The sequence below is a fragment of the Solea solea genome, chromosome 8, assembly GCF_958295425.1.
Source record: "Solea solea chromosome 8, fSolSol10.1, whole genome shotgun sequence".
NCBI classification, from domain to species: Eukaryota; Metazoa; Chordata; class Actinopteri; order Pleuronectiformes; family Soleidae; genus Solea; species Solea solea.
In genome coordinates this window covers 2,990,542-3,005,184 of record NC_081141.1, presented here as the reverse complement: position 1 = coordinate 3,005,184, position 14,643 = coordinate 2,990,542, and the positions used below count along the sequence as shown (strand labels likewise).

The 14,643-nt window shown below is 40.3% G+C and overlaps 1 protein-coding gene across 3 annotated transcripts in view; it reads right to left on the bottom strand.

The window, feature by feature from the left end:
- The window catches only part of si:dkeyp-14d3.1 (transmembrane protein 132C), a 140,589-nt gene that overhangs the window by 52,087 nt on the left and 73,859 nt on the right, over nt 1-14,643 (bottom strand). For all 3 annotated transcript variants that reach the window (XM_058637255.1, XM_058637256.1, XM_058637254.1), the window contains one exon: nt 14,171-14,317. In XM_058637255.1, coding sequence (XP_058493238.1) covers nt 14,171-14,317 — 147 coding nt within the window. The remainder of the gene's footprint in view (nt 1-14,170; nt 14,318-14,643) is intronic.

The following is a 14,643-nucleotide window of genomic DNA, read 5'->3' as shown; positions in this document are numbered from 1 at the left end:
CCCTTTACTGCCATCTTTTAATAGGCTCATTTGATTATTTTCTTCTGTGCAGGTTACAGAAACGAGGCAGCGTTGTCACCGGACCAGGACTTTCTTTAGGTGGAATAAGCTTTAGTTTAAAAGCCAATCATCTTGATGGCCAAGTTAAACTGAGGTTAATTGGAGCCAACTGCAGGCCACTGCCTATTCATTTAGATAAATCCTTGGAGAGGGAGTTTCTGAGTCAAATTTGAGTGTCGTTATTAAACTTGGTTTATTCAGAGGCGCAGAGCTGAATGAGGGAAAACACCCTCGCTTATTCAACACACAAGACACAGTGTGTGTTTGTCAAGATGCCAGGAGACAAAGTCATGTTTCCATGTCAACACACTTTGCCTCCCGGTGCTTCCTTCAGTGAGCACAGCAACAATTCTCATTTTACCGCCAGTCTCTGTCTGCTCTGATGCCGTTGGGAAAGTTGTGCAGTGGCTACAGTCATGGATTTACGGCAAATATGAAACAAAGTCACGCTGTGATTTGTTTTGTTTGGGCTGATCCGTGTGGCTGTGACGTAAAGTAATTTCTAAATGATGTAATATATATGTTATACAAAAGGTAAACAAACATCTAGTAGGTAGGGGGGAAATAGTTTTTAGTTTATACTTTTTAAGAAGCAAATAAATTATCAAATTAATCGTTCAAAAACATCGTATTTTATCGTTTGAAAATACACTGATGTGTTCTTTGTTTTTTGTTTGTGATTCTGACAAAGAATGGGCGGGGCCTTAGGAAGCTGCATGCTGATTGGCTGATTACTGAGTTTTGGAGCAACAGCTCAAAGGTTCCCCAAGTTTCCCCCCTATCAACATCCGACAAAATAATTGTAAATATATAACATTTAGAATCCGACAAACATTAGACACAATTATAAGTTGCAGACGGACAGCGACTCCAAGCCCATGACTACTCCCGGTCCATTGAGCTGTCACTCCAAGACTCAGTAGCCAATCAGCAGGCTGCTTCGCAAAGAACAAGTGTATTTTCAAACAATAAAATACACTTTTTTTTTTAAAGCGAGAGATACTAAAGTGTGAGATACTTTAGTGTGCGTGCGACTTATAATTTAGTAAAGCGCGCGTGCGAGATAGTAGAGCACGTGCTACGCTGTCCCGCTGCTGCCTGACGGCTCAGTTGTGCAAGGTTTTCGCCCAAAGAAAGTGCCTGCCTGTTCTTCGGCGCTCCTCTCCAAAGAGTGGTCAGGTATTGTAGCCTATTTCTGTATTAAAGTTACATATTACAAGTTAAGAATGTGTAGTTATCTAGCTATTAAGTACCGAACGCATTCAGCTGTGTCAGCTTCTTTTAGCTTTAATATCTTGCGCGCATGCGACTTATTATCTCGCACGTGCGCTTTAGTAAAACGTGCGTGTGACTTATTATCTCGCGCATTCGCTTTACTAAGTTATAAGTCGTACGTGCGCTATAGTATCTTGCGTATGCGCTTTAGTAAAAGGTGTGTGTGACTTATTATCTCGCGCATTCGCTTTACTAAGTTATAAGTCGTACGTGCGCTTTAGTATCTTGCGCGTGCGCTTTAGTAAAAAGTGCGTGTGACTTATTATCTCGCGCATGCGCTTTACTAAAATATAAGTCGTACGTGCGCTTTAGTAAAAGGCGTGTGTGACTTACGTATTATCTCGCGCATGCGCTTTACTAAATTATAAGTCGCACATGCACTTTAGTATCTCGCTTGTGCAACTTATAATTTAGTAAAACGCGTGTGCGAGTTATAAAGCGCACATGCGCGGTATAAAGCGAGTGTGCGGGGCATAAAGCGCGCGTGTGAGGTATAAAGCGTGCGTGCGAGTTATAAAGCGTGCGTGCGAGTTATAAAGCGTGCATGCGAGTTATAAAGCGTGCATGTGAGTTATAAAGCGTGCGTGCGAGTTTTGAAGCGCGCATGCGAGGTATAAAGTGTGTGTGACATAAACCACACGTGCGAGGTATAAAGCGTGTGTGCGAGTTGCGAGTTATAAAGCGTGCGTGCGAGGTATAAAGCGCGTGTGCAAGGTATAAAGCTATCGTAAGCAGGGCAGGTATAAATTCCGTCTAATTCACGTTCACTTTAGTATCTTGCGTGTGTGACTTACAATTTAGTAAAGCGAGGTATAAAGCGCGCGTGCGAGGTACAAAAAAAATTTCATCTATGTCACCTCAAGGGCTTCAAAGTTTGAAAATATTGACATAAATCTAATACCGTGTATGTTGTCCTATAAAAACAAAAGTGTTAATAATAAACAAGGTCTTCCTTGTTTATTACATAAAAACATAGACCTAAAACCTTTGTTGTTTCCATAATGGATTTGAATGATTACTTAATTAAGTGAGAAATTAAGAATTTAAGTGAGTGAAACCTCACATGCTGTGTGACTTTATACGAGCAGGGAAACAAAGGTGAGGTGAAATGAAGTGGCCTCCGAGCTGCTACAGATTACGCGTCGACAGCCACCGCGTTCCTTCACGTGCATCTGACAGCAGTGAAACAGTATTAAAAAAAAGGAAACATATCCAGATTATATTCCAGGCACATCAATGCCATCAGCGAGGGTGTTTGCTGCAGCACGACAGGCCCACACGAGCATCTTTTTCAAGCAAGAGCCTCATTGTTTTATTTCATGCAGACAATGTACAATGTTTGTTGTTGTTATTATTCATCGTTAATGATGAACCAGGCCTTCCAGGATCCCGTGGGCTGTTTTTGTGATTTCGGTGCCACCATAATGATTTGGCAGTAGGTTTTTCATCAATTTGCGATGCATTTTGAAGAGTTTTTAAGGCATTTTTTGCTATGAAATTGCACATTTTTTTTTCGATTTTTATCATATAATGTAAAATAAAAGCAAAAACAAATCAAAGTACAAACAAAGTTAAAATGATATTGTTGATGGATGTAATGTTGATTGTGAACTGAATTCTCTGTGTCTGAGAGTTGCAGAACTTTCTCTCGCATAAACACTGACCTTGTCCGCACCAGTCGTCCTCATGGAGACTAAAACCTGGTCCTAATGAGGCACAACCAGGAACTGTGCGTGTGTGTGCTTCTTTTTTGAACATCATAACCTCTGTGTACTTCACTGCTCCATGTTCACTCTCACTCTCTACATTCAGTATATCCTCCCCCGGGTCGAGCAGTCGCGGTGTAAAGACGCGGTTTTAGTTACAAATGTCAAACGGGCCGAGGTTCAAAGCTCGTTCGAAAATATTGTTTTCTGTGAAGACGCGAGCTGCATATTTGCCGAGAGGCAAAGCCTCGCAGTAAAGTCCTGCAGCTCACTGTGTGTGTGGAGAGGAGAGAGGAGCAGCTGATATTCCAGTGTGAACCGTTGTTATTGTCACTGTCCCCCCCGACCCACTTTGGAAGGTTGTGCAAAAGTCGTGATAAATGTTTAAATATTAATTGTTGAAATGCAATCATCTTTTGAACTATATACAGTATTATACAGTTTTCTATGACACTGCGTCGTATTGTCTGTTGTTCCCTTTAACACCTAAGCCTCAAAATGTCTGCCTGGCCTTTTGGACTGTAACTATCTGGCAGTTATTTACAGTTTACTGCATGTTAAAATAGTGTATTAACAATTTAAAATGAAGGAAAAAACTGAAGTTGAAACAGTATAACATATTTAATAATCTGTTTGACTCTCTCCACTCTGGTGACAAAGACGCTGATTTGCTGGCTTCCTGCAACAGTGTGAGTGACATTACCGTAATAGCCACACGTTGGCTTTGACGTGCAAGTTCTCCGTTTTTTTTCCCCCGACAGCACAAACCGTCGCATAATTACGGTAATGCAAAGTGCACTAGGTGTTGATTTAATGTGTCGTGACTTAATGTCAGAGCGAGATTTAAAAGTTATGAACAAAAAAAATGACATAAAATTAAAACACAACAGTGCTTTATTTAAGGGACCTATTAATGAAAGTAACTGCTGGGGAAAAAAAAAGATAATGTAGCTCCCAAACACTGGCGGCCACAATCTAATCCTCTGGGGGATTAACATCTAAGAGCAGGATATTCACTCATAAACCTTTGATAAATCTGCAACACATGAACTCACTGGGACACACATGCAAACTACAATCTGTCTCTCTCTCTCCGTGCATTAACTATGACACAGTGCTGGCCACTACCACATTTCCCTGGACGTGATCCATTGTGGCGTGACATGACTGTGAGCTCACCACCACGCAACATCACATCCATCCCTTATAATACAGAGAGGCTTTTCATGATGAGGCAGTGTGATGTGGCAATAAAGCTGACACGGGTTACCTTAGCAACGTTGCCTAATATGTACACGTTACAGTTTTCCTGACACCTGTGTTCTACGGAGCCCTGGAGGTGACATAGACGCAATTTTTTTTTGATAATAAGTCACTCGGGCTTTACTAAGTCGCATGCGTGAGATAATAAGTCGCATGTGGGCTTTACTAAGCGTACTTACTAAAGCGGGCAAGATAATAAGTCGCACACGCTTTACTAAGTTGCACATGCGAGATAAGTCGCGCGCGAGATAATAAGTCGCACACGCTTTACTAAGTCACACGCGCAAGATAATAAGTGGCACACGCTTTACTAAGTCACACACGCGAGATAATAAGTCGCACACGCTTTACTAAGTCACACTCGCGAGATAATAAGTGGCACACGCTTTACTAAGTCACACGCGCGAGATCATTCGTACACGCGAGATAAGTCGCGCGCAAGATAATAAGTCGCACACACTTTACTAAATCGCATGTACGCTTTACTAAGTCACATGTGCGCTTTACTAAGTCGCATGTGCTTCATTAAGTCGCATATGCGAGATAATAAGTCGCACACGGCCCTAGAGTGGAAACAACCCTCATTTAAGCTAGCATAACTCCAAATGGATCTACGCATTTATATTCCTAAATATTATATCTCAACTTGTGACAATACAATTGTTAAGGTCCTTAGGGTAATGGCTGTTGATGGTTAGTGTTGATTTTATATACTTGTGCCAAATTGTCATTTTAGGGGTGTTTATTGATCTGGCATTTGACTTAATGTGCTACCGGCAGCGTTCACTTGTTGGCATAGCAACTGTAAACATCCTGCGTTAGCGGAAACAGGCAACGTGTATATCCAGCTATTAAATCTCATGTAACACCCTTTTTAAAATATGATTTCCGGGTCCAAACGCTTCACAACAGGGAACTACGGAGCCTACTAAGTCGCACGTGCGCTTCAATATCTCAAGTGCTTTACTATCTTGCACACGCAAATTAGTCAAGCGTACGTGTGACTTATTATCTTGCGCATGCGCTTTAGTAAAACATGCATGCACTTTAGTAAAGCGCACGTGTACTTTCCTAAAACCCACAAGAGAGTCCGCCTATGTCCCTTCCAGGGCTCCTAGTGTTCAAATGCAAGGAGTCATTAGAATAGTCAGTGGAATAGAGGAACAGCCAGAACAGTCAGATGTAATCAGTGCTCAGTGCTGTAAGCAGCTGGCTGTCCCGGGACACAGAATATGTCACATCTCTGCTCGGGGCCCTGATAAAAGAAAACCTCAGCCACACTTATTCCCCATATTTGCAATTTTAATGTTCCTTTCTCATCGACTTTACACTGGAGAAATGAATCACACTTCCAGGGTCTGCTGCATCTTAATAGAGGAAAGAAAATCCGTAGTAAGAGCTGTGACACAACAGCACTGATTGCACGTCATTTCTATTATTATTATTAGGAGATGAACAAGAAAACCGAGCAGAGTGGATGGCTGTGTAATTGAAAGTGACAGGGCCTAGAGAGGAGAGTTTTTAGTAAAAAAAATAATCCACTGACTCATTACAAAGGGAGTTGGCATTAAGATTGTCAAGTTGAAAATCCGGTTGGCTCCTAAAAAAATAATGTAATTGGGCCGTTTCATTTCTGGCCTGATGTATGCAGTGTTATGTAGCACTAATGCCTCTGTATCTTTCTCAGGGGTTATTCTCAGGGCAGCTGCACTTTTGAATGAATGAATAAATAAATAAATAAATAAATAAATAAATAACACTGATGTTTTGAACATAAATCCAGAAATGATTGTCAGGCTCTGGCCAGTTTTGTCAATTCTGAATGTCAATTCTTTTAGTTTAACATTGAGTAAAATATGGTGAATTCAAATGACGTTTCTGTAACTGCTTCATTAAAGAATTCCAGGGTAAACAACTCTATATGAGTATTTCTGTTTAAAACTGGAGTTTACTGTTTTACGACGGGACAGTGAACGCAACACAACAGACTATTGCAGTCATCCACAGTTCATCGTCTCAAAATAAATAAACCCCAATGGTTGGATTATGTCCAGTGATTACCAGTGGTTACACTTCAACAAGAGCTTATCAAGAAGAAGGTCATCAATGATGAGTCTGGAATTTTGATGATGACTAGCTTCAGCTACTTTAGCTGTGTCTGGCTCTCGGGCTCAGTTGGGTACATATTACTTGCCGTTAAATAAAGCCAATCAGTGTTTCTCAGAGGCCTCGAGGACTAACATACCTGTCTTGGGTCGTCTATTTCATTCTGGTTTTGCAGTTAATGTCTCATCCTATAAATAATTATGTTCATAAATGTCCTCCAGACTTTGAAATTGAGATAAATTGTGAGGTCGCTGCCAAATCTCTATGATATTTTTTTTCCCCCTATGGGATCCTAACCATTCCCAATGATGAGATTTACAAGTCCACGTTAGAGTCAAAGTCATGTATTTTTATAGTGAAATTAATGGACTTACTTATACTGAATTTTATAACACTATAGGTGCTATACTTTATGTAAGTCATCTTTGCCACTGAACATAGTTTCTTGATGGTGACGGTCGCTTGGCAGAAGCTTCAGCCGTCGTCGTGTTTACAACACAATATTATACGACAGCCCCTGATCAGCGCTGCTTCTTTTTCAAACATGAAGATTTGTGATTTGGACAACGCCATGATGAAGTCTCAAACAGCAGTTCAGAGACATCGCCTGCAATTTCTAATTACTAAATGGGAACATAACTTACAAAACTGACTTACTATTCTATTGTAGGAGATATCAATCGCTTTTATCTCCTCAAGAAAATGTTCACTGATGTTATAAATCCAGTGAGAAGCTGTGAGACTCATTTTCCCATAGACTTTCATTCAAAAAACTTGTTTTTGCAGAGTTGTCCCCTGCTGACTATTCAATATATTCTTAAGTCTGGGTCATCATCAGCCAGAAAACTAAGGGGACTATGTCCACTTTTTAAATGTAGTTTACGGGTGAATAATTGGCAACTGCAAGTTCCCCCGCTTTTAAACTTAACTGTTTTGAACTTGACAGGTTAATTATCAATAAATGAGACAATCCATCACATCGACAAAATAAACTAGGACTTCACGCAGTCATTACAGGGCCTTCGCATCCAGATGCAAGCGTCCCCACGCAAGTTGGGGAGGGCAACTTTGCGACTTTGATATGTCTAACTCATTTAAGTAAGGTGCAAATGGCCAAAATGGACGCCAAAATTCAAAAAGGCCGACTTTCTGTTGAGGCCATGGTTACAGTGGACTTTTATGTTTGTGTTTGCCTCCATATACGTGTTCAGGGTCGGCCTCTTGTGTCACGTGTGAAGTTTCGAGGCGATCAGTCAATGTATGGCAAAATTGTAGGGCACTTCCTGTTTCGTGGCGAATGGTCGAAATCAACCAAACGTCCGACGGCTGAATGCACAAAACCTTTTCGATAATGTTTTGCCTTTGATGTGTCCAGTACAAATTGTCACATTTGTTATGTCCGTACGATAAACGAGCTTGGACGAGTTTGAAGCGTGCAAATCGCCAAGATGGACGCCAAATTCAAAAAGGCCTATTTCCTGTTGAGTTAAGGCCAACTGACAATTATTATTATTATAAACATGAACAATATAGTTGGAGATGCTGACTCGGCATTACCAGCTAAATGCATCTATGCCTCAATTCCATGTATATAATGTCCATAGACCACAGTTCTTTTTCTGTTTTACCTTTCTTTAACCCTTGCTTTACTCGTGTTGTATAATTGTGCCGAATTTCCCCAATGAGGGATAAATAAAGTTTATTTTATCTTATCTTATATTGAAAAGAAGGACAAAGATTTAACGTTGATGTTCTTTCCACTGCTGGAGACCGCTCTGGGCAAGTTCAAGTATAACGATTGATGCTGAACTCAGTGTTTCACAGATTTCAAACCATGTAAACAAGCCGCAATGAGACTGATTAGAATTTGGGCGGAGGGGAGACCTTTTTAAAAGTGAACACGTGGCAACCTGCTGCCTTCGCCCTTCCCAACTTCCACGGTCTCTCTCCTGTGGGGTTGCATTATTGAGTGGACTGCGTGTGATGTATCTGCTCGGTGCAGTGTGGGGGATTAATGAAGAAGTCGCTCACAAGAGATATCCATCTGCACCCAGACAGTCTTAATGAACTACCAAGGCCAAGTCACTGCACTTTTACGGAGGACTTCACTTACGGCGTATATGACATGCTGAGGAAGCAGGACTGCTTTTGTTTTGAAAGGGCTCCCTTTTAATTGTGACGGAGTGAACTTTCCAATCTACCAAAGTGCACTTCAGCCGATGCACAGACGCCACATAACAATTTTGTCCTCTTCTAGAAGGACCCACTTTTCTTTGATGTACTGTAGCAGCATCGCTGAAAATATCCACCTGTCACAGAAATGACAGGAAGATATCCAACAAGACGACTGCCACAAATTATTGTTATTATTATTTAATCAATGGAGAAGCTGAAGCTACAGTACGCTGTATTCTGACATTATGTTGAACTTTGTAGCTTATATCTGGAAAATCTATTTCTTCATTATAATTTTTGGTAAATAAATACATCAAATTTTCAGCATATGGAGAATCCTTGACAGTGCTTATAGTTAAGATTTGACCTGCCTCTTATAGAGTTTAACCGAATACATGTATACCCTTGAAAAGCAGCGTAGCTTATGGTTGATCACTTGATGAATATTCCAAAACATGAACATATACCCAATTCCCAATGGTAAAAAAAACAAAACAATCCCAGAGTTTTTGGGGGTTATTTAACCAGTGAAAATATGTTTAATCGGCATTTACTCCCAGTGTAACTGGCCAAATTGGCCTATAGGCCAGAGTTAGGTGATTTTGATTGTATTTTCACAGTAAATTCACTCACTAATATTTATAAACAGGAACAGGAACACATATTTACCCTGGAATAATCTATATTTTAGCCAAAAAATAAAACATGATCTTGAAATTAGCTTTTTGTGGCGGATTGTTGTGAGTCATTCTTGTGTAAATACAAGAAAAACCTCTTTACACATGAGGGCTATAGTCTGGTTTAGGCTAATTTATACTATGGGGTTAAAGCGGCCTATAGGCCATAATAAACCCAGGGTATAATCTAGCATAGGCCACTTTAACCCCGGGTTTATTCTGGACTGGGAGAATACTATGGCCTGTTACACCAGGTCAAATGATTCTGCAATACACGGGTTGATATTAGCTCCAGCACCGTTCAGCATCACTGGGAACATTAAGACCTGGGTGAACACAAATATTTAATCTTCCATCTCCTCTATTTTTGCAATGTCAATGGTGTCCATTGCCTTTTTTTTACCAGCTTCACACAAACCTGCTAATCCCCATTTTTCCTTTCACCCCAACCAGTCGAGGTAGATGCTGGGGGGTATTTCTGTCCATTCAGTTTGTTTTTAAATTGGCCTGAAATCCTGATTTTGTCCATCAAAAGGGACACAAATTTGTCGAAAATGGTACATTTGACGATAATTAGCTGAATAACATAACGTTTAACGCAAATCCTTAATTTCTTCGTACCAGACACAATATCTGGTCAAATATATATTAATTGCGTTACCCTTTTGTTGAGGGAGAGAGTAATCGACAGATTAATCGATTATCAAAATAGTAATTGAGATAATGTATGTTGTGATTCGGCGCCGTACAAATAAAATTGAATTGAAATTGTGCATCTTCACTATGCGTGACCCATCTTTCGGCACAGCTGAAGCAGATCAGACTTTTCATCAAAACACGTCACGACAAAAGAACTGACTGTTTTGGTGGCGCTTACTTCAGGGTGAATGGAGTGCTATTATTTCCTGACAAAAAGCATAAAGTGTCTTTATGCCGTTGCACCCCTTGATTAAAAACTGTCACCTCAGTATTGCTTTTATTAATCTACATGTCACCAGTCGGGGGGAAAGTGTGCAGGTACGGGTGTCGGCTTGGTCAAGAAACATAATCAAAATATGTCTTGTGTCTAGAAAAGAATGCGTGATTAAATTTACGTCAAAAATGTATATTATATTGGAGCTTAAATAGCAGGAGGCAGAAATGGACGACAAGTGTGTAGTAATCCTGCTGCGGTTCAGAGGAAACAGCACAGAGTCAGTGACTGAACCTGCTCTCTGAGAACACCTGACCCGTCGGTGACGCAGTGCTCACCGTGCATGCGTACACTGTGGCTGCACACACAAATGCTTCAATTAGAGGTGACCGCAGATATTATTCAGTGACACTCAGGTCCAGTCCAAGGTCCACCAGCAGTGATCCATTTCTGTCTGAACAAAGTGTGTGTATGTGTGTGTTTGTATGTGTATTCAGTGCTAAACCGATTTTCATAGAAATTACTGAAAATGGGGAGTGTGGCTGCGATGATACGCTGTTGTCATAATTTGATTGTATTATGATACTTGGTTGCCAATTCCATTTGTATCTTTTTACTGTTTTTGTTTAAAGCATATTGAGTTGCCCCCGTGTATGAAATGTGCTAAACAAATACATAAAATCAGTTAGTCAGGTAGAAAATAAGGTGTTTTTTGTTTTTTTTTTACCTTTGCCTCCTCAGAGTTCACTGAACTAGTGCTAAAAGGAAAAATAAAATGTTGGGTAAAAAAAAAAATGAACAGAGCCTCTCAAACAGTGATTTTTTTTTTGCTACAAATGAAACTAAAAAAAAATGTTTTTTCAAAAACTCTGGATAAAAGATAATACTGATAAATTGCCACTTTTAACTGTTTCCATTCATTATGCTAGTTAATATAATATATAACAAATAATAAAATAATAATATTTTTTTCGACCCACCCTTAATTAACATTAAATATATGAAAGTTCTTATCTGTTCTTTGCATTGATGCGCCTAAAATCAAAATACCAGTATCTACCAGTGTTTTATGGGCCATTTATCTCTAGCCATATTCAAATGGTAAGGGGATGATGAAATTAAATTGTTCACATAAACTCTTTTACAAGAAATAAGTCAAATTAAATCCACACAGCTCTTTTCACAGACAAAGAACACAAACAACATGGTCGTATTCCAAAGTCCAATAAAAACATCAACACGCGAGATACAAGAAAGTTTGTTTAAATGCGTGGGTCTTCAACTGTCTTTCAAAACAAATACTGAGACAGCAAACTTAAGATGGTTGAGTAAGGCATTCCACATTTTAGAGGACAGACCTATGAAGGGAGGAGAAAAGTGCATTACAGTAGTTGATGCAGGGAGAGATGAAAGCATCAAGCAGCATCTCGAGTTGTGTATAAGACACCACAGAGATGGAAGATGATTTAGATAATGTGTGTCAAATGACAGGGACTTGTCAAATGTCCCCCCTAGGTTTCTTTATCTTGAACAGACAGCAGATGAGAAAGGCTCAATATTTTTTGTTTAATCTCCAGCGTAAATATTGCCTGAAGCAAGAATTCAAACCTCTTTCTTGTCTGTGTTAAAATTGGAAGAAACGTCCTGCCATTCAGTCTTTGATGGCAGAGCCTTGACGTCTCCTTGAGTTTGAAATTCAAACGGAGTTGTGAATCACCTGCGTACATGTGCTGTGTGATATTAAAACTGTTTACGATCTGTCCCACAGGTATACAGCATATGCCGTATACAGTAGAGAGAACAGAAGTGGGCCCAAAACTGAACCCTGCGGGACACCACAGGACGGAGGAGAGGAAGTAGTGTCTCTGGCTTTGTATACTGTATGCAATGTAAGATAATAAAAAAAAATTGAGTTTGCTAAAGTAATTTCAAAGGTTTTAGTTTCTGTTGCTAAAAAAACCCAATAAACTTTTAAATAAATAGCTCCACATTTGTTGACCCGCAGTATTCACACACACCTCATTATTTTCCCATATGAGAAAGTAGTGAGGAGAAGAAAGGAGGATAAAAAGCCATCTCAACAGATGACAGAGCGACGTCTAATCCCCTTCTAAAAAGAGCGCCACTGAAACGACTGGGAGCAGGGAGGACGAGACGAAAAGAAAATATGGAGCATTGTGTATTATGGAGCCATCTCAGGGCGTCTTCAGTCTGCTCTGTGAGGGGACTTTGACAGCTGTGGGGCTTAAGTAGCAGCCCATCATGCATGGCCCAAACAGCAAGGATTAAACTGAATATGCTCACTCTTGTCTCTGGCTCCTTCAATTAGTAAATCAATAAAGCATGATTTTACTACTTTAACATTGTGTGTGTGTGTGTATCTCAACAATCATCATAAAAGGATGAGAGAGGCTCGAAGGAGGAGCCAGCTGCAAAGTGTTGCCGTTCACTTGTGGAAAGCTTTTTCCTTTTTTGTGTTACTGAATATGCTGCAGCACTGCTCACACCGCTCACACCTCTCACGCACACAAACAGGTTTTGAATATTAGATCCTTGGGAGTGTTAGTGTATAATAGTGTAATTATGTAATGAATCTGGTAACACATTAAGACACAACTTTGACTTCCCAAGGCAGTGCATGTTTGAAAATGTGGGTCAATAAAATAAAGTTGTCAGAGTGAAGTGAAAATGTTAAACCAACGTTAAAGCACGGCTGAGATCCGAGGGCGAACTACTGTATGAAACCTAAATCTTTGTTTTATGTGCTGTAGAACTGTAGTTACACTGTGATCATTCCTCCCAGGGTTCCACTAATAGCGGCATGTCCAAACAAATCACCGAACCCACAGATTTAAATTGCACGTTTCACAGACCGCGCTACACTTAAATGACCCCGGCACAACTTTGATTATAAAGTTGCAGTCGCGGTGTCAAGCGTCGTGTTTTCTCCGGGGAGTGGTTTAGAATTTGTGGAGTGGAACGAAAAGCGCGAGAGCAAAATAAGTGAAGCTTTCTCCTGCCCCAAATCTGCCTCTAATCCATAAAATTACACCTGCCACTAGAAAGTTAGATTTATCAAAACTACGTCCTGATCCGAGAAGGAAAACCATTAAAACACACAAAGGTCTTCAATCAGCAGTTAATTAACACAGCAACCTTTTTTTTTTTTTCCAGTGCTGGCAATCACTTTCCCTCCTGCCAGATTAGTTTAGGGACATGAATGCAGATAGGATATGACCAAAATTACTCACGCACAGGCAGCTGAGAAAATAAGTATGCAAAAAAAAAAAAAAGACATAGAGAGGACGGGATATTGCAATATCTATTAAATTCGACCACCACCAGACATATACTAGTGCTTTTAGGTTGAGTCAAATGTGTAATTTAAGCCTCTTTCACATTAACTTTAGCGGGTGTATCTGGGATCCAAGAACCCAGCTAACACCATTCCACCCATACATGCGCTGCCCATACATCACAAATACACCAGAAACAGAACGAGTTGGAGGAAGAAGAGAACAACAAAACGATACCAGGGAGAGCGGCGACAATTATAAATCAGAGGTGGTGACTTGTACCATTTTCTTTGGTCCCCAATAATGTCCCAACTTCTAAAACATTCATAGCTATGCTCAGAACCACAAGATGAATGCGCATCATATAGCGTTGCACTGGATATGACACAGGAATTTGCATCTTGGGCCAAAACGAATGAAAACGAAGAGGAAATCTGTGTTCACCCGGATCGTAGACTCCCAGTAAAATCCATATGAATAGCAGTCATTTGACACAGCTTAAAAACCCAATTAAACCTGGATTTTAAAAAGATTGTCAGTGTTTGTGTGTCTCAATGGCGCATGTCCAATTCTCAAGTCATTTTGAATGGATCAGCAAATTCTCATTTCCTAGATCTTCATTATCTCAGATCAAAGTAAAACCAGTGTAAACCACAGACAAATGTACAGTATGTTTGAAACAATGTAAAGTAAGCTTACCTTTGCTGATCATAGCCAGACTCTTTCCTGTGGCAGTGCAGAGTCACCACCCTGTGGCCCTCGCTCCTCACATCCTGGCTGACGATCCACTGTGTCGGGTTGCTGGGACGGGCTCCAAGAAATGTCACTCCTTCCTTCAACTTAACTCTGTGGAGAAAGAGACACACATTTATGATGGCGTAAAGCACAAAGACCGGAAAAAGATCCTCATTTCAGTTCATCATTGGACATAGCCAGCTCATCCACGCACAGCAGCTGCATCCGGAAAAGACAATGATTTTCATCCCATCACTTACTTACTAGAATCCCATTATCCAGATGGTTCCCCCCGCAATGTGTTGTCTTCAAAAGACGCCACAGCTGTTATCTCGGATTGGATCACATAGTGTTTTTTTCGTTTTCTTATATCAAATGCGTGTTCCAGTAACCAAACACATATAGCACAACACCTGCTAATTTAGTGTTTTTGTTTC